Source organism: Epinephelus lanceolatus, chromosome 9, assembly GCF_041903045.1.
Source record: "Epinephelus lanceolatus isolate andai-2023 chromosome 9, ASM4190304v1, whole genome shotgun sequence".
NCBI classification, from domain to species: Eukaryota; Metazoa; Chordata; class Actinopteri; order Perciformes; family Serranidae; genus Epinephelus; species Epinephelus lanceolatus.
The window spans coordinates 43,757,291-43,783,132 of record NC_135742.1 but is presented as its reverse complement, the minus strand read 5'-3'; the positions used below and the strand labels follow the sequence as shown (position 1 = coordinate 43,783,132).

Genomic DNA, 25,842 nt, shown 5'->3' with positions numbered 1-25,842 from the left:
TTCCCCTCCCAATTAAGAGCAGAGAGCTAATTAGAACAGAGCGGATCCGGGATCAGTTCAGCCTCACGCTGCAGCCCCCGCTGCTGAACCAAACTGCTCGCTCTGTCTGTGGTGGGAATACAAGACTGAAGCCGCTGGATAACAAATGACATCAAATGACAGAGTGGGGTTCACGAGATGAAGCTCGTTCTGTTGAATAAATAAATAAATAGAATCACTGACGCTTAAATGTAGAGATGACAAGGAGTGGTGCCAAAATGATTTTTACAACACTAAGTTGACCAATCCTATTAATGGCAGTGTTGCGACACACCTCCCGCCCTTATCAATAAAAAAAACTCTGTTTAATTTTGGGGCTTGATGTTCTGTTGTCTTGATTTGATTTTATTATCTCTGGAGAAAGGTGACATTTAATAATGTCATTCTAAGGGCCGCGCCTTTAGACCTTACCACAAATAGCTTTAGTAGCTAAAATAAGTTCAGTTGAAATTAGCCCAATTTACCTTTCACAGAATATAGGTCAAATGTGGCATTACATGAATAAGTCAAAGTTGTGGATACAGTTAATGAGAAGCTAAATTATCTTTAGTTTCAAGTAAAAGTGTTTTCATGGATTGTTTTGTGGCTCTATTGTTTGTCCTTTTTAAACAACAAAAACAACAAAAGTCGGATTAAAAAGCGAAACGCAGTTTCTTTATTTTATGGCTGGTTTGGGATACTTCATGCCATTTTGCTCACCCCTGCAGGTTCTATGCAGAGCCTTTTGGTGTCATGGAGAGGCTGTGAGCAGCAACAGTGTGGTGCTGTGTGGAACCCTATCTGTGCGTCACTTGAGTAAAGGTCCCAGTAGACCTACTCAGTACACACAGACAGATGAACAGACAGACAGCTCCAACACCTCAGAAGACCGAAGACGGGGAGATCCTGCTCTGACTCCTCTTCTCTTTCTTTCAAACTGACCTTTCAAACTGCAGCTACGGACAGACAGATAAGTCCGTGCGTAAGGGAGGCAGAGAGGCGCTGCTGCTTTTTCAAACCGATCGGTAAAAGTATGGCCAAACAGTTCGGTGACGGCAGAACAGCCAATGAACATAAATGGTGCGTCGTGACGCAACAGGGCCCCGTTGATAAGGAGCGGAGGGTCCAACCGGGACCTGAGAAGGAGGAACGGCAGTTTTGGAGGGCCAGCAAACACTCGCCTATCATCAGTCAACGTAGAGCCAACTCCTCCTCTTCTGCTGTTACGCACATGTATGCAGCCTACTTGGCAAAAGACAAACATTAACCAAACAGACTACTGTAAAGGAAAACTGCTTCTCCCAGACGACCAGCGGGATTCTATAAAGCAAAGACTGTGTGCTGCTATGTTTTCTCATTTTCTCTTAAAAGCAAAAGTAATTTGAGCGACATTAATCCGCTGCAGTAAGCACCAACTTGGACTGTTGAACCTGGAGGAGAGGAGGAAGCTCCCTGTCAGCTTTTTTGGACATATCTTTTTTTGTTATTTCTGACTGATGCATTAGAAGGCTGCTACCCGGTGTTGGCAGTGCCAGTTGCACAGAGTTACTTATTGTTCTGCAGAAAAAGGGGAGACATTTGCCAATGCCTTGCAAACAGTCGAAATCCTGAAATATTACTCCCGGCGAGGAGGAGGCATCGGTGCTGAGACCCATGCAGCGGAGGCTTCCATAGTTGGTATGTTTTTTCATCGTAAATGGAAAAGAATATCTAGAAAGAGAGATTGGTAGTAAAAAAGAAATAACACCATACCTGAGAGAAAATTGATTCCAGTAAAAGAAGCGAAATCTGTGCGGTTATTTATGAATTAATCATAGCTTATTAATAATGAGAGCTGCAGAGATTCGGATGATGGTTTCCATTGGCAGATGAGACGTAGTGTGGAGAACACGTGTCCAATTTTCCCTCATATTTTTTCCTCCCTGATCTGGATTTCTCACTTGTCACGGCAAGAAAGGAAACCCTTCAAAAAAGCGAGAATTTCAAGTGGCATTGTTGAGCTGGGTTTTGCCTCTGATGGACATCTTGGCTTGCAAACCCGAAGAGAACAGTTATAATATCCTCCCCTCTGCGGCAACGATGCTTTTCCATGGCCTCCCTGGAGGCGACGTACACGGTGTGGTGGAAGAAATGGACCGGAGAGGAAAGAGCGAGTCAGCAGCCATCAGCTCGGCCATCGATATGGGGGAATCAGAGACGGTAGGAGAGATTCATTTGGCCCTCTCGGCTTGTTAGCGCAGGCAGCATGGCATCCTAGAAACATGTGACAGTGGCTGCATTCTCACAGCTCCAAGCACCTTGATTCATTTTTTAACAACAAAAAAAAACTGTTCAACAAATACTCCAGCTTATTTTTAGTTAATTTTTAAACGCCTCTCAAAGTTCCTCCAAAGGCCTGAAGGTTGTGATTTCTTCAGCCACTGTTTAACCCAAAACTTCTTTTAGTTCCAGCAAAGCTTCAACCAAACGGACACAGAGCTAAAATTATTCAAAAAACAAAACGATCACATTTATTTTAAAAACTCAGCTATTCATTTCTTTAAGTGTGCCTTTTATGATGCGTGACAACACAGGCAAATTGGTGGTGGTTCACAAGCCAAAGTAAATGCATATTTTTGCACCGGCAATTTAGCACAAACAATAACAGCAGTTCAAAGTGTTTTTACTCTAATTTGGAAAATCGACATGTAGCTTTAGATTCTGTTTATTTGCTATTTTGTGAACACATTACAATTCAATGAAATTGCATACATGTAATGATTAGAAAGTTCAATTTTAAAAAAAAAACTGAAATGCGCTGCAATGAAAATTCAGAAAAGTGGAGAAAATCTTAATTTTAACCCAGCTTCCATTTTCAGTTGCAAAGTATTTGTGAATTGTATGCGTTTGTGTGCGTGCACATGTGTTTGTGTCTATTTTGCAGGCCTCTTGAAAATAGCAATTCATGACAGTCCTGTGTCATAAACCTGTTTTTTTTTTGTACCTTAAATCATTTTTTTTTTTTTTGAGAAATTAACAGCACATATAACTGATGCCCTCCACTAAAAATAATATTTCCATAAGACCATACACAGCGTGTTATTGGCTCTTAATAGTAACTTTACAAATTACTTTATTTTTGTTCTTTAATCTGCTGCTGTGGGATGGTACTATCAGACATACAGTCATATTACAATGGCCTTATCATACCTTATCTCCTCTGGTAACAGAGTAATTTATATTCATAACTTTCGAGTATTTTTAGCCTACTTTTTCTCTATTGTAACAAAATATTCCTATGCTTTTTAAAAAATTAATTAATTAATTTATTTCTTACATTGTGGTTGTAGAGCCGTTGTCTTTTTCTGACTGGATTGTGTTTTAATATCATGATTTTATTCACGTTTAGTATTATCGAAGTTGTTGTTGTTTTAAACTACCTTTTATGTTTCTTCATAAAAGTTGTAAAATCATCCCACATTTGAGTGGTGGATGTGGTCATTTTAAGTCTTTAATATTCTTATCATAAAGCGAACAGAACAGTTATCTGACTTGTTAGGCTTTTATTTGATTTCCTCCCCCATGTTAGCTTGACTACATGTTTCAGGGTGTACAGAATCTTGTTTTTCTCACCAAAATCATGTCCTGACGCTGTGTCCTCGTGCCTCTCTCCCGTGTTTACCTGCAGTCCATGCCGTGTATGAACAGCGAGCGCGTGGCTCTGTGCGCGGGCTGCGGCAGGAAGATCGCGGACCGCTATTACCTGCTGGCAGTGGACAAACAGTGGCACATGCGCTGCCTCAAGTGCTGCGAGTGCAAACTCAACCTGGAGTCTGAGCTCACCTGCTTCAGCAAGGACGGCAGCATCTACTGCAAGGAGGACTACTATAGGTAGGAGGGCGTGCAGCGCCTGGAGCTCCACAGTCCAGCCAAAAGTGTCCGGGATACACCGCTGTGTAGGATTTCTTAAGTGACAGTATGTGTTTCAAAATATGGTGGTTGGTGAAAATACTTTTTTTTTTAAGTTAAGCTAGATTAACACCACACATGACCAAGGATGGAACATTAAAAAAAGGCTGACTGAAATGTAAAAATGTCAGTAACATGTTTCTTGAAATTTCAGTTTCATTTAAAAAAAGAAAGCACGATCTACATTTTTGCTTTTCTCACAGCTTCTATCTTTGTAATAAGGGTTTGTAAAAACTGATACTGACATTTTCCCACTAATGACAGCTTATATTTTTTGTAATGTAATTCCATTTCATTTCAATATAATTCACGTGTTTCTCGCAGGACCTGGCTATACATATTTCATTCATTTACAATATCACCAAGTTGATGCAGGCTATCTGTCTAATTCACCTGATTAGTGCGCGGGAAAAGTTAAGCCATTGGTTTTTGAGTGCATGAAAGTCCGAGTGCTTCGAATAATTAAGCGCCACAGATAGTTTATCCAGCCTGGCCCACACTAACACAGCAGCAGGCCTGCCAGGCTCGGTGTCCAGCCGCTGATGAGGTTTCTGTGTTGTCCGCAGAAGATTTTCGGTGCAGAGATGCGCTCGGTGCCACCTGGGGATCTCTGCCTCGGAGATGGTGATGAGGGCCAGAGACCTGGTCTACCACCTCAACTGCTTCACGTGCACCACCTGCAGCAAGATGCTCACAACTGGGGACCACTTTGGCATGAAGGACAGTCTAGTGTACTGTCGGCTGCACTTTGAGACTCTCATCCAGGGAGAATATCAGACACATTTTAACCACGCGGACGTTGTCCCACACAAAGGCCTGGGCCCGGCCAACACGCTCGGACTATCCTACTTCAATGGCGTGGGGACAGTGCAGAAAGGCCGGCCCAGGAAGAGGAAAAGCCCCGGGCCGGGCGCCGAGCTGGCCGCTTATAATGCAGGTAAGAAGGAGATTTATAAAGGCATTCAAAACCAAGCATGTTCACCTACTGTTGCGTGATGATATTGTTCATAAAATATGGACAGAGTTCAGGAAAAAGCTGTCGTGGCTACTTTTTTTTAAAAAATAAATGCATAAAATTAATGTCTATTTCGTACTTTATCCTGTTTTGATGCCGAGTTTAGGCCTACATCAAAATATTTAAAAACAAAACAAAACAAAACAAATCGCTGCTTAGTACAAACTAAATCTCACTCCACTGTTTTAATGAACAGCGACCCAACGTGAGCTGATTAAGACCGACAGGCTTCATTAATGAAAAATCTTTGTAACATTCCTATAGGGGTTATATTGTCTCTGCGCTCTCCCCGGTAATGACTTCATCATAACTTCATCACTGAAAACTTTACAGTGTGTCTTTCATTCCCTGCGGTTTCATATCCCTTTAATATTTCTATAGGGAGTTTATATTGGTAGGCCTGGTTTTAAACAGGTCTGGGTGTCACTGTAATATATATTTAACACCCCTAAAGAGACTTATTGTGCTAAATATTGAGTTTATAGCGGCCTCAGCGCATTGTGTATTTTTTTATATGATCTTCCTTTTGGAAGTTAGTTTGCTTGTGTGCGCTTTTGTGTTATTTGAGGATCTTTCACATTATGATAGTCTCCACTGAGCTAAGGATTTCTGTCAGAAACAACAGCAGCATGTTCATGATGAGGCCAAACATTTTGCTTGAATAAGCCTGAATACCAACTAATGCACAAAGAGGAAAGCATGCAGGCCAAGTATGAGGCCAGGCAGGACGAAAGCAAAGCTATGTACAGAGGAGAACAGTGAATATACTGTCAGATGGGAGGAAAAAAAGGGGGTTTTTCAGTGAGAGGTTTGTCAATAAAGTAGGGCTTCTAACATGAATACATTTAGGTCATAGTTAATTTTTTTTGCAAACACTTCAAAGCTCCAGTGTGTGGATTAAACCTTTCATGCAGCTCCATATAGATTTCATTGGGTCAGTGAGCTACAGCAATTCTTAAACTTGCATGTAGTCAAGGTCTTTCTGAATGGTCATCTAGAAAATAATCATTTTTCATTGTTGGTGGTTTGTAGTCATGTTTCAGTTCAGTCAATCTGTCATAAAAAGAAGACTTTTAATGCTTTCGCTCTTTTCCACTTGTTAGACTCCATAGACATCTACAGACCCTAACACCGCCCCTGCCACACACACACACACACACACACTACTGGGGCCTTTTTGCATTGAAGCTGGGTCAAACTGGGTGTGTACCAGAGAGATCAATGTGATGTGATGAGTTATTCACTGGAACAGAGAGCAGGGAACACAAGAACATTCAGCAGAACTATCTGGAATCTCATTTATGTGGCTTTTACATTAATTCATTAATATTTGAACTGAATAGATTCAAATGTTCATATAAAAAGAAAGTTGATAACAAACTAAATAAAGGAGTCTGTTTTGTTAATTGTTTCGCAAAACTTTTTTTTGTTTTGGTTTGTTTTACACTTAAGTCAGTTAAGCTTAAATAATGTGCAACATGATTTATCGGGTTAGTGGATAATGCTAAATATAACTTTTTCAGCATAAAAAAATAGGTTTGTAACATTACAGTATTTTAGGAAGTTGGTCAAAATCATGAACATTTGTGACATTTTTGAAACGGATGAATTAAAATAAATGAGTTAGAATATGTTAAATAAAATTTGACTATTAAACATCACACAACGTTTGGATAGACATTAATTTGGTTCAACTTAATTAAGCTTTTTGAGGTCAAGGCAAGTCATGTTGGTTTTACTAAAATAATTGAGTTTCTCAGGTTCTAAAAGACTTTTAGGACTGATACATTAATGCCAGAGTTGGAGCTATAACAATGCATGCAAATCATTACCTTATCTATTTATTTATTTATTTTAATTTGAAGCAGTAGATTCTTTACTTTCCAATCCAAATCAGCTTATTTCCCTTTTCCCTCCTGGATCAAGTTATTCTATTTTTTTGTTATTATTATTATTATTAGTAGTAGTAGTAGTAGTAGTATCATTATTATTTATTAATCATTGTAATTTCTGATACAAGCAAAGCTGCTTTTAAAACAAGTCAAATGATCTCACCTATCAGTGATGGACTTTGCTTTTAGAAAATACAATCTTTCAGAAAATGTAAGAACACAACATTTCATCATAATGATAAAAGGAAGAAACTAGGGAAAAAAGCTCTTTTTTTATTGTGGTATTTAGTAAATACATTAAAGAAAATGAATTAGAATTAGAATTAGGAGAGTTAAAGAGGCAGTGCGCCCTCTCCTGTTTACAGCCAGAAACAACATCCACGCCTCACCTGAACAATCACATGAGAACATGTGGCAACCTGGAGGAGCCTGAAGCTCTGAGATTGTATTAACACTGCGAATAAGACATTGTGTATGAGGACAAAGAGACAAGCACGAAACAGGCTGCTTTTTTGTTAAAATGCTGCAGCATATGCTTTGGCCAAAAAGCAGCATTTGTTCTGCCTGGTGTGTATGGGCTAATTAAGTGAAGTGTTATTCTGATGGTTTTCACTCACTTCATATTCATCATTTGCGTTCTGATATTGAACACGAACTGTTATGCATGCAGCAACACTTTGATTATTGCCAAGAAATTTGCAGGCTGGGACACATGCATGTGTGTTGTTGTTGTTGTTGTTGTGTGTGTGTGTGTGTGAGTGTTTGTGTGTGTGTTGAAGCTAGGCTAGCACCTCCTCCTAGGATGGAATCCCATGTAGACGGGGACAGACAGAAAGACAGACAGCCGAGGTGTGGAGTGGAAGGTGATCTGCAGCTGGAGGAAACAGCTGTCAGGTCACAGCGTCTCCTCGGATCAGATTGATTTTATGGATTTAAACGAAGAGAAAGAATCCAGATTGACATTACCACATTTTTCTAAAATGTTAAAAAGCAAGATGTACAATAACAAAAAAAAGCTAAAAACAATTTTTAACAGCAAAATTGTGGCCTCAATCACCTTAAAATCTTTCTTTCTTTCTTTCTTTCTTTCTTTCTTTCCACGTTTGATATAATGCACCTAAATGTGGAGTCGCTTACATACACAGTTTTGGGACATTTCTTGATTGCCGTAGGAGATTAATAGGTTTTTCAGCTATGTATTACTGATAACTACACTCACCAGTAAAAGGCATAATAACATGCATCTATATGATGCATTTTGGAGCTGCCTCTGTGCTCTCAAAAATGGAATTTTTAGAATAAAAATGGGGTGAGAAAAAGAAAGTAGTCCCTACAGTGCTCAATGCAAAACAGCCAATCTGAAGTGAAGGACTAAACAAATCTCAGTGATGATGATTGGTGATTGGATCAGAGTCCCCTCTCTCTAACCAGCTGCTCTCTCCTGTTCCCTGTAGCGCTGAGCTGTAACGAGAACGATGGCGAGTCCATGGATCGGGACTCTCAGTACAGCTCCAGTCAGAAGACCAAGCGCATGCGGACATCCTTCAAGCACCACCAGCTGAGGACCATGAAGTCCTACTTTGCCATCAACCACAACCCAGACGCCAAGGACCTCAAGCAGCTTGCCCAGAAGACTGGCCTGACCAAGCGGGTCTTACAGGTAACCACAGCAGCCTCTCACTTCAGATGACACCACAATCTGTTTCCTTTGCTTCACCAGGGAGAAGGAGACAAATGCCAACAGGAGTGAAGGAATTTTACATGTTTCCAATGAAAATCAGCCTGCTTCCAAGTGTAAAATATATGACGTAGGTTTTCCCGAAAGAAGCCAAATCAGCTGCTCTTTTTGAAGATAGTGCTGTTTTTCATTCTAGTCAAATGCTTGGAAAACAACCTGAAGAGAATCATAAATAGATTGTCTTGTTCCCTTTTCCTTCTTATTTTAATAAAAACACAATAATAAAAATAAATAATTCAGGGTTCCCACAGTTTTGGAAAACCTGGAAAAGTCATGGAATTAGTAAAAATCATTGAAAGCTTTGGACATGTCATGAGATTTTCTTGTGTGTAATGAAATTGTTACAGTAATCTTAAGTGGATAATGGATAACGTAACATAATAGCAAGTGTATTTTCGTTGGCTGTTGATGTAATGTAGTGTTATGTGTGACAGCGTTTTGTTTACCATCACATATGTTTGTTCTTTTTTTTTGTTGTTCATTCTCTCCCTTCATGTATGTCAGGTACTGAAATGATGCGTAAATAGAGTTTGAAACTGATATGTTTAAAAACACCTGGCAAGTGGGGCAAGAAATGGAAAAAAAGTATTGAACAGTCATGGAAATGATCTGAAATTGTGTCCATGAAAATGCTGGGAACCCTGTAAATTCATTTAAAAAGCTCCACTAGAAAGAAGCACAGTTTTTAATTTTCCTCAAGGAAAAACAAAGTCAAGGTGTTTTCATATTGCATGATTACCTGGAAATTAAAAGAAAGGCATAACAAAAGAAAACAAACAAAAAACAAAAAAACAAAAACAAATGTAATCTATTTAAGTGGACGATGTGATGTTATGTTGAGGACTGAGGGATGAAAAACAAAAAGCTCTGTAGTACACACGAAGAAAGAGGAAGCACAATAGAGCGTTTGATTTCCACAAAAGACGACAGCAAATTATCTGGGGGACTGAGAGGAAGAAAAATGAGACAAAAAGGTTTCTGAATCAAATTTTTTCTGAGAAGGGAAAAAAAAATCATCCTGCTGCTTTAATTAACGCTTGCAGAAAACAAAGCAGTCGTTTTGCTTTGATGCGTTCGAGTTTTCATGCCTGTTATTCCAGCTGAAGCGCTTCTCCCTTCGCCTGTTTCCCATGGCTCCATCATGATAACAGTGCTAACACGCTCCAACACTCGGCTCAGCACAGACTGCCGGTTCACCCACTCACTCACCACATCTCAGATACACCTTTTTACTGTTGGAAAAGAGAGCAAAGATTAAATGTAGGAATATGAATACAAAAAAAAGGAAAGAAAATAGATTAACATCAGGGACAATGAGGAGCAGGATGCTTGTTCCAAAATTGAGGTGCAGTGCTTTCTTGAATGGGTTCATGAGGTCCTCAGGACAGCAACGAAGATCCGTTCATTTGTTGCCATTGCAAATATAAGCATAATGACTGAAATCATAGTTGCTTTTATCCCTGTACAAACTATAGACAGGTCCATTATTATCTTATTAAACTATCGTTGAAAACAGGAAGCAATGGCTCTCTATTTTCAAGTGCAAACATAAAAGAAAATGTTTTTTTTTTCCTGTGGCTACCACTGCCCTTTTCTCTGAGACTAGCCCTTAGCCTACATAAAGGTTGTTTTAACTTTTGCACACAGAGGAGTGCCCAAGCATTTAAATGTTCTTTTATCCTTGACTCCAGCTGAGCATCTGCAAACAGACTTTTAAAAGACATGGGGAGGTTCTCACTGGTATGGGCTCTTAACTAGTGAATGGAAGGAATGTAGTGTGGTGGTGGTGATAATTGATAATGTGGTTCTGCTTGGGGTTCTGCAACATCAAAATGTTTTAAGGATCATATCCATATTTTGCTTTGCACATTTCAGCCCTTTTGGGGCAAAATTTTTTAAATCCGCCAAACTAAACAACAAAATATGTAGTTTGTCATTGCTTTAAAAATGTCCCATACAGGCATTTTCTGATTTGATGTCTCTATCAGCAGGGTGACATAATTTTTCAGTGGGTTTCAAAACTGTTCTAGAAATTAGTCATATGGCTGCTCCTCATCTGTTATAGCTTGGGTTAAGGTTTGGTTAGGTGTAGGCACAATATGTCTTGGTTTGTGTTAAGGAGATATACAACAAAACAAAATTTAAACACAACACTTTTGTTGTTGCTTCCATTTTCCACAGTTAAAGTTAAAGTCTAATATCTGTGTTAGTGAGCACTCCTCCTTTTCCAATATAATCCATCCACCTGACAGGTGTACAGAAGAAGTATTCGTTTCCTTAATTCATCTGTATGGAAATGTACTGAAAATGATTTTGGAAAGTAAGAAAATCTACTAGTAGGCTTCAGAAAATGGTTGGCAGCTAAATGTTTGCAGTTACTGCGCCCACATATGCAAAAGCACAGGTGTGGTCAATTATTAGTAGGTGAGTGGAATTTTGTTTTGGTTGCTCACAGCATTGAAAAATTACATTTATATAATCAGTACCATCATGTCTTTTCAGAAAGGTGTCCTTATTACTCTTGATAATTGACAGACCTTGCCGTCAACGTTGAACAGCTATCATTTGAATTTCTCATTATGAAAATTGTTTACAGTGTTCTCTGGGTTATCTAGAGCAACAGGAACACTGTGGAAAAACATGCAACTGCAGATAGGAGTTTTAAAGATAATTATATGTCATTTTTCATACTGTAAGATTAACACACTATAAAAAAGAATCCACAGGTTCAACTTTTAAAAAAATCAAGGTAACAATTTGCATGCATCTTTGTAAGTAGTTCCAACTCTGGCCTTATTGTGTCAGTCCTAATCTGACAAACCCAATTAGTTAAGTATAACCAACACGATTTACTTTGACCTTGAAAAGCTTAATTAAGTTAAACCAACTTAAAATTTATCCAAAAGTTGTGGCAATGTATAGTGGTCAACTTTTATTGTTGAAGATATTCTAACTTCTAACTAATTCTAATTTCTTTTAATTCCATTCCATTCCACGGTATAAAAAATATCAGAAATTTTAAGAATATTATTAAGTGTAGAAATCTGTGGTGGAAAGTTCCATTAAGCATTAGCTCACTTTAGTAGATCACTTCTCCTGTAGTAATTGATTTTGTTATTTTATTCCCGCAGGTCTGGTTTCAAAACGCTCGGGCCAAGTTCAGGAGGAACCTGCTGCGGCAGGAGAGCACTGGGGTGGACAAGGCATCCGATGGCTCCACACTGCAGGGTGGGACGCCATCAGGCCCGGCCTCGGAAATCTCCAATGCCTCCATGAGCCCCTCCAGTACCCCCACCACCCTGACAGACTTGACCAACCCCACCATGCCCACTGTCACCTCCGTACTCACTTCGGTGCCGGGTGGCATGGACGTCCACGAGTGCAGGAGTCCGTCACAGACCACACTGACCAGCCTGTTCTGATGGACAGAGTCCTTCACCACAGCCTCAGCCCTACCCTGTCCCCTCTCACCTCTGCTCCACCTCACTGGATCTAAAACTGAGCACTGTTGACTCCTTCAAACATTAAACGGATTAGGAAAGAAAAGGTAACAGAAACATAAAAAAAAAAAAAAAAAAGATTTCATTTTGCTCTGAGCCCATTAGAGACTATTTGCATAGTGAGGCGGCCAAGCCTTACAGATGGAACAGTTGTTGTTATTTTGATGTTGTTGTCTTGTTGAGAACTGAGGAGACTTGATTTGCATTTTTCAATGTTTACAGAAAGAGACTGCGGGAAAAAGAATCTGCTTAATTTTTAATTAATTCATTTTTTTCCAGCACAGTATTTATGTTGTTGTACAAGAGTCACTGTTAGAGGGATTGTAAAAAAAAAAAAATCTTTTTTTTGAAATTCTGAGATTAAACACAGGTTACAATATCCTACGACTGCAATGTGCCTTACAGTCCATTTTATCCCAACTGCTGTTCTCAGTAGTCGGCCACAATCTGACACCAACAATTTATACCTCTTTTGCTTGTGCGTGTGTGTGTTACGGTTAGTTTCCTTTTGTGTTTGTGTATTTTATGCACAGTGATATACATTCTGCTGTGCTTTGATTTCAAATGTTACATTTCATGATTCAACTTGAGTTAGAACAAACTTACTATCCTCCTCATCATGCTTTAACCTACTAGAATCCTCTGTCTTACGTTGTCAAAAAGAGAATTTAAAGAGAGCTCAGACCTGCTGTAAATGAGGACACAATGGGCCTCATACAGCAACATTGTCTTAAATTTCTCCCATATCTCCACCTTATTTCTGTTCTGACAAAAAATAAGAGACATCAACTCCAGATGCACCAAACATTCTTAACCATCCAAATGTGCTCTTACCCAGGTGTGCTGAATGATGATCATAAGAAACTTTAAATTATTACTGGCAACATCCCCATAACACTATATAAGGACAGGTGTTGTGTCATGTGCAAAGACTCTGGCACATGAATTAGAGAGATGCCACCGAAAAAGGCCGTAAAAAGAAAAAGAATTTGTGCAGGAGTAAAACTGACATACTGTTAAATTAACTTAAATAAAGTAAATGTCACTGGTACTGGTGTTACTGGAAAATCACAATCTCAGCAATGGCAAAATATTTGCTGTGTCAGCAGAAGTGGTGAAGGAAGTATTCAGCTCCTTTACTTAAGTAAAAGTACTAATACCACACTGTAAATATACTTTATTACTGGTAAAAGTCCTGCATTAATGTACGGTCAGGGAAATGTACTGCAGTACAGTATTAAAAGTAAAAGTTCTCATGAAGGAAAGTTTAAATACATTTAATAAATCTAAATAATTAAAAGAAAAAGTAACACATGCTCATACATATATGTGAGGAGCTGGAACCATTGAATGTTTTTGCACGAAAAATGACTAAATAAAATGATTATCAAAAATTAAAAATTATCAAAATAGATGCCATTTAATTTTGATTTTGAATAGACTAATAGTTTCAGCTGCACTTGAATATCTTCATAGGGTTTGTGTGCAAAAAATCTTGATTTGTAAAGTAATTGCAGTTATCAAATAATTGTGGTGGAGTAAAAAGTAAAATATTTTCCTCTGAAGTGTAGTGGAGTCAAAGTCGAAAGTGGCATGAGATTAAAATACATAAGCAAAGTTAAAGTACTTCAGGTTTGTACTTAAGTACAGTACTTGTGTAAATGTACTTAGTTACATTCCAAATTACAGTACTTGGGATCAGTAGACTAAGTGTAGTAGTATTTCTTTAGTCCTCCAATATATGATACTTGTGTTTTTTCTTGCATTGGATAACAATTTGTGGACCATGAGAAGAGAATGTTTTTCTCTCCTCTTGCTCAGAGTGCTCTTTACCACTCATTAAATGTTGTCTTATTTAAGAGAAGAGCAAAAATATGAAAACACTGGTGAATCCTGCACATAAATGGATACAAACAATATAAGAACAAATTGTGGATACGAACAAATATAAGAGAAAATTTGTTCGTATATCGTTTCTTGCATGAGGCCAAGTATTAAACACCAGGTATTCTTTTAGTTTAACACAGGTCAGATGGAGAATTCTTACTTTTTCAACCAAGACGCTGGAGTAACCCTGATGATGACATTTCAGATTTGTCACATTAATCTTAGACTTTTAAAATGAATTTGCTAATGCACATTTTTCAATTCAAATCAAGACATTCGGAGGCTTTGAATAGTCTCAATTTGTCAAATTCAAACCTACACCTTCCACTGATGAGGCTTATGTAATTAGCTTGTATAGCATGCCAACAATATTCCATATCTCTGTGCATGGAAAATGTCACTGTAGACACATATAATGTGATTTTTAAAGCAAGAGAGACATATCTCTTTTAAGATGCAATACAATTATTTGATTCTCTAAAGATACAACACAATATTCAAAAAGATCTTTCATTAGTAGTAACAATCAATGTAACTATCTCACATTAACAACATTTTTCTTAAAGAAATGTTGAGTTAAAATGATTTGTCAAGTTGGATATTTTTGTGTACGATAGAAAACTGCTATGACTGGGAGGAGAGCTGCTAGTGATGCACACTGAGTAGTCCCGTACTGCTGTAATGATCTTGCGAGAGCTTCTCTTGCTGTGCGGCTTCTGCATATTCTTGTACACGTCCCTGTTGTCCTCACTTCTAGAAGAAATATAAACACTACCAATTATAAGACTATTTAAAGATAATTTGTGCCTCCAAGTGCAAGTGTTCTTCATCGACTGATGTGTACACAGTACTGTATACACACAATGGTGCACTGCTCCGATTGGTCAGAGGGATTTGGTATTATGGTGCTTCTAAACCAGAGCTATGAGTAGAAATGCAGTTAAGTACAACCACGAGGAGGCTAGGGTGCACATATATAAATCCATCATAAAACACGTCAGCAGCAGTAGAGGTGAAATCCCTCTGGTTTACATGCATTTCTACTAATTCTTCTTCTTCCTCCTCTTCTTCTTCTTCTTCTTCTTCTTCTTCTTCTTCTTCTTCTACGTCTTTCATTCCTGCTCATAACCATTCAGCTGTTTAATGCACATTTAGCTTTTTTAGTTTTTTTTTATTTCAGGGTGGAAATACTACAAGTTTTTTTCACAGTTGTGTGAAGGGAAAAAGTTGGTGTGTTGACACAGAAAAGGTCTGATAAAGGTTTACAGAGACAGATTTTTCTTTCAAAAAGTTATTAAATCTGCTTCCTTTTCTTTTTTCCTTTTTCCTCCATTCCACTAAAAAGCCCTGAAATTAAAAAAGAAACATGGTAGCAGACAGCAACCACCACAGACATTCATCTTTATGATGGGAGCAAACACTAAATCCCATTTTGTTTAAATGACTTTTTTGGTCATTTTGCTTGAAATTTTTACAACATTAGGATAGAATCATACCTACTTAAACACAAACAAGTTAGCCAGTTAATTATGTTTTCATTTGCATGTCTCTTTTCATTGAAGGCAACAATTTCACTCACATTCTCTGTGAGGGCCCACTGGGCACGGCCCCGCTGCCATTTTTGCCTGTCTTCAATATTTGAGAGTGTAGAGACATAAAAGAAAAATCATGGGGGAAACCAGTGTATGACACACAACAAAGGTCCCTGGCTGTAGTTAAAATTTGCCAGTTTCAGGTTTAATTTGAGATTTAGTTTTAACATATATTTTTTAATCGCTGCAATGCAGCCTTAGGCTTCAACTACACTAAGGCTACATTAAAATTACAGGTGTCCTTTGATGGATTCCTATGCTATTTTGTATGGTGCCTTACAGATTTTGGTAGTGAGGAGTATCAGTGTGGCTTTGGTAGAATGCATCACTTAACTCACTTTACTGCTCACTACTAGCGGGGGTTTATGTATGCGTGCCAAGGGGATCCATTGTCTCATAATACACCCATGCTCTGGGTGGTCAGCGAAAGGCAATATGGGAAATGTAGTAACACAGCTTTAAAAAAATGTAAAAGCTCCATAATCGGTCCATAATAATATATATGCATATTATGGACCATTACATTCAACCCCTTTCACCAAATGTGGCACTAAAATCAGAAGAAAGGAAAAGAAATAATGCACTCCACCAGTCACTTAAAATAAGCATCTGTGCCTAAGCTGAGAGTGATAGTAGCTGACAGCCTTCCCGAAAGTGTAATCATAAAAAAATCTGTTTTCATGGGCAGCTTTTCCTCAGTCTGCCAGAGCAAAATGTTACATATTTCTCATGGCTCCAGTAGCAGGGACTTGAGCTGATCATAAAGGTAGGAAGATTTTCCACTTAAAAATATCACTTTACAATCCCTTCCAACACGGAAGTTTAACAAGGAGGTGGTGAGTGGGCGGTGGAGGGAGAGGTCTAGAGAATTGCAGTCTTTACACTTTGTAAGCAAAACATGAATTATGAAAAACAGACCTTAACTTCCCCTGCAGTGCATAATTAGAAATGGGTGTACATAAAAAACCCTCACAGCATACAGACTTGGTAATTATCTCTGCAACAGTGTGAGGAGTTTGAGGACGTGACCACTGACAAAACACACTCCATGCGACAAAACCAGTTCACTGTTTGTCTAGAATATTGACCACATCCCTACAGGTCTGCCTGCATGTTCAGTTAACAAGAATATGAAGTGTGTGTGTGTGTGTGTGTGTGTGTGTTTGGAGCCCTTACTCCAGAAAATTCAATTCAATTTCAATTTCATAAAGCCTAATATCACAAATCACAATTTGCCTCAGAGGGCTTTACAGCATACAACATCCCTCTGTCCTTATGACCCTCACAGTGGATAAGGAAAAACTCCCAAAAAAATCCCCTTTAACGCTGAAAAAAAAAAAATGGTAGAAACCTCAGGAAGAGCAACTGAGGAGGGATCCCTCTTCCAGGACAGACGTGTAATAGATGTCGTACAGAACAGATCAACATAATAAAACGGCAGTAATCCATATGACAAAATGAAACATAAAGAGAGACCGAAAGAGACAGAGCCAGAGAGAGATGCAGGGCAGACAGTAATGATAATAGCTACAGTAACATTAATTTAAGTAAACTGTGGTACAATATATAGTATGTATTAATATATAACAGTATATGTACGTGACAATAATAATCATATGTGTATGATAACAGTAGAAGTATGATTAATAATAACAACAGCAGTAGGAGGCATCTGGCAGGACCACGGCAGCAGCCCAACCACTACACACCATCCAGGCGTAGCTGCGGTACGAGGGAATCTGTGAGACAGTGGAGCACAAAGACTTCGGAGAAGAGGCCGAGTTAGTGACATGCAGTAATAGGATGTGAATGTTAGCAAGTGAAGAAGAACCAGCGGAGACAGAGAGAAAGGGCTTGGTGTATTATAGGGGGTCCCCCAGCAGACTAGGCCTATGTCAGCCTAACTAGGGGCTGGTCCAAGACAAGCCTGAGCCAGCCCTAATTATAGGCTTTATCAAAAAAGGAAAGTCTTAAGTCTAGTCTTAAATGTGGAGATGGTCTCTGCCTCCCGGACCGAAACAGGAAGATGATTCAACAGAAGAGGAGCCTGAAAGCTGAAGGCTCTGGCTCCTGATCTACTTTTAGAGACTTTAGGAACCACAGGTAACCCTGCATTCTCAGAGTGCAGTGTTCTGGTCAGATAATACGGCACTATGAGCTCTCTAAGATATGACGGCACCTGACCATTTAGAGATTGTAAGTTAGGAGAAGGATTTTAAAATCAATTCTGGATTTTACAGGGAACCAGTGCAGATAAATATGATCTCTTTTCTCAATACCTGTAAGTACATGTGCTGCTGCATTCTGCATCAGCTGGAGAGGTTTTAAAGACTTATTAGAGCTACCTGTTAATAGGGAATTACAGTAATCCAGCCTAGAGGTAACAAAAGCATGGACCAATTTTTCTGCATCTTTTGGGGACAGGATAGGCCAATTTTTTGCAATATTATGCAGATGAAAGAACACAGTCCATGAAGTTTGTTTTATAAACGAGTTAAAAGACCAATCTTGATCAAACATTACTCTGAGGTTTCTTATGGTAGTGCATCCAGAGAAACTATATCATCAGATAAAGAATTTTTGAGGGGTTTGGGGCCAAGAACAATAACTTCAGTTTTGTCTGAATTTAACATAAGGAAATTGGAGCTCATCCAGGTTTTTATGTCTTTAAGGCATTTTTGAATTGTAGTTAAGTGATCCATTTCTTCTGGCTTTATCGACAGATATAATTCATCTGCATAACAATGGAATTTACAGAGTGATTTCTAATGATGTTACCAAAGGGAAGCATATGAATAGAATAGAATAGTGAATAGAATTGGTCTGAGCACAGAACCTTGTGGAACTCCAAAACAAGCTTTAGTATGTAAAGATGATTCATCATGAATGTAAACGAACTGAAATCGGTCGGATAAATAAGATTTAAACCGCCTTAGTGCAGAACCTTTTAGGCCAATTAAATGCTCCAGTCTCTGTAGTAGAATTTGATGGTCCATTGTGTCAAATGTGGCACTAAGATCTAATAAAACAAGTACAGAGATGAATCCTTTGTCTGAAGCAATCAGAAGAGAGAAGAGAAATAATTTGTAATTTTAACTAGTGTTGTCTCAGTTGTATAATACACTCTAAATCCTGACTGAAATTCCTCTGATAGATTATTATCGTGGAGAAAGTCACACAGCTGGTCTGTGACGACTTTTCAATCAATCAATCAATCAATCAATTTTATTTATAAAGCCCAATATCACAAATCACAATTTGCCTCACAGGGCTTTACAGCATACGACATCCCTCTGTCCTTATGACCCTCGCAGCAGATAAGGAAAAACTCCCCCAAAAAAACCCTTCAATGGGGAAAAAAAACGGTAGAAACCTCAGGAAGAGCAACTGAGGAGGGATCCCTCTTCCAGGACGGACAGACGTGCAATAGATGTCGTACAGAACAGATCAGCATAATAAATTAACAGTAATCCACATGACACAATGAGACAGAGAGAGAGAGAGAGAGAGAGAGAGAGAGAGAGATGCAGGTAATGACAGTAGCTTACAACAACATTATTGAAAGTAATAATATTATAGTTATAGTTCTGGCTACTGTGGTACAATATGTTGAAAGTATGTATTAATATCTGGCAGTATACATGTGTGACAATAGTATCTTTGAAAGAAATGGAAGATTAGATATGGGTCTATAATTGGATCTCTGGATCTAGGGTGGGCTTTTTTTAGAAGAGGTTTAATTACAGCTACCTTAAAGGACTGTGGTACATAGCCTGTTAATAAAGATATATTGATCATGTCTAGTAAAGAACTGTTAACTTAAGGTAAGACTTCCTTAAGTAGCCTAGTTGGGATGGGGTCTAAGAGACACAATGATGATTTAGATGAAGAAATCATAAAGTTCAGATGTTGAAGAGTAATCTGGGAGAAGCAATCAAAGTATTTATCAAGTTTTACAGCTGTGTTTAACTTCCCTGTGTTTGAAAGAAGATTGGTGCTGTTTGAGGGCAGGAGGTCATGAATTTTGCCTCTTAGGGGGTGATCACACAGAAATGAGACGCTACAGACACGGACGCTGGAAGCCCTTATTCAATGTGCGCTAGCTACTGGCGTCTGGTGCTCAAAAAAGTTGAAAATATTTGAACTTTTCAGCGTCTACGCGCTTCTAAAAAGACGCCGGAAAAACAGCCATCTAAAAAGACACTTGAACGCCGGTCAGACGCGCTGTATCATAGGAAAACAATGGTTTTACTGGCGTCGCGTTTCTAGCGTTTCATCTCAGTGTGATCGCTCCCTAATAGTTAGAATTTTCTCATTAAAAAAATCATTACTGCTAAGGGCTAAAGGAATACAAGGCTCAATGGAGCGGTGACTTTCTGTCAGCCTGACTACAGTGCTGAAAAGAAACCTGGGGTTGTACTTATTTTCTTCTATTAATGCTGAGTAATAGTTTGCTCTGGCATTGTGGAGGGCCCTCCTATACATTTTAAGACTGTCTTCCCAGATTAAACGAGATTCTTTCAGCTTGGTTAATTGCCAATTCTTTTCAAATTTCTGTGATATTTCTTTTAATTTTCGTATTTGGGACTTGTACCAAGGAGGGAACTTTCTTTGTTTTGTTAACTTCTTTTTAAGTGGTGCTAGTCCAGTGTTGTTCGCAGTGAGCCTGCAGCTCTATCAACAAGATAATCGATTTTGGAGAGTTAAAAGTCAGTATGGGAAACCTCAGTTACAGAGGGACATGGTATTAACATCGATGGAATCGTTTCTTTAAATTTTGCTACAGCACTAATAACTGTTGCTGAGTGGCGTGTAAGAAAGAAATCAAAGGGAGAAATGGATTCTGTGGAAAGACTATTAAGTTTTCAATTTCAATTCCATGCCTCAGAACTAGGTCGAGGGTGTGGTTAAAACAGTGAGTGGGTTTATGTACTCTAACTGAAGCTAATGGAGTCTAATAATCTGCAGTAACGAGGGAGTCATTATCAACGTCAACATGAATATTAAAATGACCCACAATAATAACTTTATCTGATTTAAGAGCTAAACTAGATACAAACTCTGAGAAGTCAGATAAAAATTCAGTATACGGGTCAGGAGCACGGTACACTAAAAATAAAAGTGGCTGTGAGGTTTTCCAGGTCGGATGTAAAAGACTAAGGACAAGACTTTCAAAGGAATTATAATCTAGTTTAGGTTCAGGGCTGATTAAAGTCAAAAATGGCTGCAACTCCCCCTCCTTGCCTTGAGGAATGTGGGTATTATTATGACTGGGAGGACTGGATTCATTTTGACTGACATATTCATCGTGACACAGCCAGGTTTCAGTGAGGCTGAGTACATCAATATGATAATCTGATATTAATTTGTTTACTAACATTGGTTTAGATGACAGAGACCTGATATTTCACAGTCCACATTTAATTCTTCTGTTTTGTCTTTCTGTTACAGAAGAGGTTTTAATTTTATTAGGTTTTTATGCACAACTCCTCTTTGTTTAACTTTTGATTTAAATAATTTAGGTGATCGGAGGACAGACACTTTAGGTGGGTATCTGGACTAGAAGCTTACAGAAGCGTTTAAGACTACGACTCTGATTCCTGGTCTCAACTCTGGGTTGTCAGGGTTTTGAATTTCTAATAAACTTGGACAGGTTCCTAGAGACGAGAGTGGCTTCATCCAAAGTGGGATGAATGCCGTCTCTCCTAACCAGACCAGGTTTTCCCCAGAAAGTTGGCCAATTATTTACAAAGCCCACATCATTTGCTGAACGATGAATCAATCAGGTCAAACAAACATATGGATGTTTTGGCCAAGCCTGGCTGAAACTGCATATCTGTGTGATATAAGGACAAAACATAGTTCAGGCTATAAATTCTCACTGTTGAAAAAAACATATTTGGCCGCCTGCTTTATGTTAACGTGTGATGTGAATTTGATCCAGTAATTACAGGGAAAGGAAGAGCCTTGGCAAGCATCACAGAGAAATAACACAACAAGCTCATAACTGAAAATTTACTGTGTGTTAATAGATGCTTATGTTTTTATTTTCCCAGAAATTGTTCTAATTCTAATTCTAAGGACAATAAACTGTCTATTAAGAATTCTCCAGAGCAGATGGGGAGGGTTCAACACCTTTACAAAATCCAATTGATATTAAAGCCAACTTTAATCTCTGAATCAGTAGAATTCTTTTACTGCTTCAAACAACTGGCTATATGCCAGTTTAGTGAGATGGCATGGCATCCATAGATCCAGATTTGACCTTTGACTTTTATTGTAAAACTGAACACAGATAAAACAGAGGATATGATCAAACCAGCGTTATAGCACATTTTATTTCATACATTATCAGTGGTGTTGTTAGGCCTGGGTGTCCAAGGCTTCAGCCCTAAATGATTTAGAAATAGCCCCGGATCTAAATAGGCTGTATATATTTTTCAAAAATAAGAATGGACCTAATACATAAATTAATAAATACATTAATGAATACCAATACTAATCATAATATTAATTACTACAATAATAGTGTGTAAGTTTGTTCATGCATTAAAGCCCTCGAAAATAACATGATAATAAATTTTGATGATGGGAGTTGCAAAGTATTCTACTATCAACTACTAATATTTGTAACATCTCAATTCATCATTAAGCTGAATGAAATGGGATAAAATGAATGTTTTATGGGTACATGCGATGCCAGAATGCATAAAAACATCAAAATAGAGCTTGCTCATTAAAAGAAACTTCCTGGTAGACGATCCCCACAGATCCCCCTACAATGGTCTGGGCTAAGCCCCCAGTGTCCTCCATTCCTAGAAACACCCCTATACTGTACTACATTCAGTGTTATCAAATCCATAGAAAACTGCAAAACTAAAAATGAACTGATCTAGACTTGAAACTGATGAGTCAATTAATCAGCAAATATACTGCATTTGATTAATCACGTAACTTTTTCATGCCCTACACTTTCTTTTCACCTTCTGTAAAGTAAGAATTTGATGCTAGTAAATAGAATATCTTTAGGACCTAGGGCTGTTGGTTGGATTGAATAAGACATTTAAATAAGCCTTGGAGATTTTTTTTCACTTTTTGATAACCTACATAAAAAAATAATAATCAAGAAAATTATTTACAGAATAATTGATACTGAATATAAACAATATTTGCATCTTTAAATTGATGCTACTGTAACCATCATTACTGTACACAATATTAAGTCACCATACTAATTTATGTTGCTACAAAATACTGTGGAAAGATTAATGTTTTAGCAGGAATAATTCCACATTGTTATTTTTGACCTAGAGAATTGATTTATATTATTAATACAGTAATTATTCCTTTATCATCAATAGCACTTATGTATGACATATTTTATATAACATATTTTCATGTGTACTTTTAAGTTGTTATTTAAAGTCCCCTTAGCCTCAAGTGAGATTAAGAGTAACTATAGTTTCTACCTGGTATTGTTTTGCAGGGGACAGGTGTTAGCGTGACAGAGTCAGGGTAACATGCTGCAGTTGAATTGGAGAGAAGCTGGATGAAATGCAGTCTTGCTGAATTTTGGTGTGAATTAAAGAAACTAAAAACAAGAAAAAACTGTAGCATGCTTATTACCCACAAGCCAGAGGGAGGGAGAACGCCACCGAACAACAAAGTGGGGTTACACTACTACTCAAGTGTTACTTGTGTGTCCTAATACGGTGTCCCAACCGGATGTGACGTGAGTGAGTGCCAGTGAAAAAATCAGTTTGACTGCATTGCTTTCTATTGGACTGTCCTGATTTCCTGCGGGCAACACGACACAACGCAGCGCAATGCGGCAAGCTGTTTTGGGCTGAACTTTTGTTGGACGCCCCATTTCTATTTTTATTTTGCCACTCGCGTTGGAAGCACCACAATAAACAAGGAATGGCTGATTCACAAGATTTAAATGAGGAGTTACCTACAAGATATGCACTTATTTCACTATAAAAACCTAAATACATTGGCTGGAGGGAGATCTCCAGGAAGATGAAGGTTTCTTGTAAGAATTCAGTAGGATGCTAGCAAGCTGGCTTGTTTTAGAAAGTGGAAATGGTGGTATGATGTAGTGTGGGAGCTTCAACAATGATATCTATAAGTTACCCGCAATAGTATTGTTGAGAGTATGGTGGTGTCATCTTCTCCATCTTTTCCTCAGTGTTTACTGGTTTTTACATTTGAAAACCTTGACACAGCTAGCAAGCTAGAAGTCATCAGAAGGAGAGTTTTCAGACTGGTGAGTTGATTTCCTCATTCTGATGAGTGACTCACAGCCACATGCCACCAATTCCCCAAGCCAACCACAAAAAGCAGCACCAAGACTTGCAAAATAGAAATAAGAGCCTACATTTAGCAAGTTTATCAGAGCTGACAGAGAGGCAACCAGAAATGTCTGCCCCTTCATTATGCTACTGCTTATTACAATAACTCAACAATGGTCAGCAGTCATGTAAAATTCATGCATTTTATGCAAAAACACCAATATGATGTTTTGAAGGGGTGTTTTTAAGAAATAAAATAAAATAGAATAAAATAAACAGAAACTTCCAAAACTGTTTTAGGACCTAAAAGCCATTACGAGCTAATAATTTCTAACTCTGTATCAACACGTCTTATTGTCAGTCATTACAACATAACTATAGGTCAGGAGTGTATAAACTAACCCTCCTAACTAGCAGTATTTTTTTCTCATAAGTCTTCTCTAGGACATGGTTTATTCACTGTGGAACTGAAGCCACATTCGCATTTGCATTTCAGGCATTTAGCTGGCACACTTCTGCAGAGTGACGCACAACCACTTACAGCCACTTACGGAATAGCAGAAGAGGCTTAAATTCCTGGATCACCAACATTACAAGCAACCAAGAGTAAGTAGAGCAAGGGTCATCGTCTCTCTCTCTCTCTCTCTCTCTCTCTCTCTCTCTCTCTCACTCACTCACTCACACACACACACACACACACACACACACACACACACAGCTCTCGAGCCTGTCCTGATTCAAGGCCACTTCTCCCAACCCAGCTTTCCCAGAGGAGCAGATGCCAGGCAAGCTTGGTGCTGAGGGCTTTAAGGTCTCATGTTAGGTGTCTGAGCCAGGATCTACAGAGGATGCCAAATACATTGGCCAGATGTACCCACACACTCATATAAAGTGGTGTGATGATGGTTTTAAAACGGAGAGGCCAGTCTTAACAACGCATGACAGGCAATATAGAAACACTGGGCCCTGTAAAGTTTAATATGCAGGAACAGTTCCAGATTTCAGCATTAGAGCAGCCCTCTAAATACTCAGATTTTTTTCTTTGAACTGGGGAGTGGGGTGGATCCAAATGTTACAGACATGCCTGAAACATGCTATTTAATGACAACCATCCATCCAATTAACACATAGACCATTTATATTGACATACAGTTCAAGTAGTTGTTAGTTAGTTAGTTTATCATGATTTGACTTTTTAAATAAGAATGTGAGTTAATGCTGCTCTCAGCTGTCACTCCTTGAACATGGGGTGTAGACAGTTGGGCAGATGCTCCACATGGATTGCTTTTTCTTCAAGTGTTGTTCATTGTTTGGTAAAACTGTCCTTTTTCACCCATTCCACATGAAAACTTGATTTTCATGGATGTTTGCAGACCCTCCTCACTATAATAGTGAATATTTACATCGCATTGCATCTACATTGCAAAATGAATCTTAATTCATATTGGTCCAACCTACTCCAGTTCAGGCAAATTCATATCTTTTCACAGACTATGATAGAGAGATTTAGTTCTTACTAAGCATTTGTAATTTCAGAAAATTAACAATTCTACTACACCCACATCAGTTCTGTTTGGGATTGTGCAAAAATTGTTAAAATGGTAAGGTGGGATCAGAAAAGGGGGAGGGTATTTTATATCAGCCTTCTCCTGCCATGTAGTTAAAAGCTGCAATAATATCTACATCATACAGAGTATCAGACGTTGCAGCTTTTGTTTGCCCTGTGGCTGATAAGGGTGCATTTTACCATACAGATGACAGTCTGTTTATTTACCAGGGTTTCATTATGTCCATCATACTCAGCTGGTAGCTAACAGAACCATACATTTTGAGAAACACAAAAAAAACACGAGGATCTTTCTAATTACTAAAGTCACTACAATAATCATTATTTCTTTAAATAGCATTTCATTTTTTATCCAAAAGCCACTCACAACCAGCACTTTATTCTGTACTGT

General features: G+C 38.4%; 1 protein-coding gene and 1 pseudogene across 3 annotated transcripts in view; one reads left to right on the top strand and one right to left on the bottom strand.

Annotated features, from left to right (window-relative positions):
* LOC144464370 (uncharacterized) overlaps positions 1 to 25,842 on the bottom strand; it is a 529,688-nt pseudogene that overhangs the window by 304,227 nt on the left and 199,619 nt on the right. The window lies entirely within an intron of this gene.
* Positions 1,146 to 12,504, top strand: lhx2b (LIM homeobox 2b). 2 transcript variants are annotated; one of them, XM_033619352.2, is made up of 5 exons: positions 1,146 to 2,217; positions 3,686 to 3,888; positions 4,536 to 4,903; positions 8,328 to 8,533; positions 11,743 to 12,504. In XM_033619352.2, exons 1-5 carry the CDS (start codon positions 2,035 to 2,037, stop codon positions 12,031 to 12,033), a joined length of 1,251 nt encoding a protein of 416 aa, XP_033475243.1. In that variant the 5' UTR covers positions 1,146 to 2,034; the 3' UTR covers positions 12,034 to 12,504. The 2 variants fall into 2 exon arrangements, with proteins under 2 accessions (XP_033475243.1, XP_033475242.1); XM_033619351.2 differs by having other exon boundaries at positions 1,147 to 2,217; positions 4,533 to 4,903.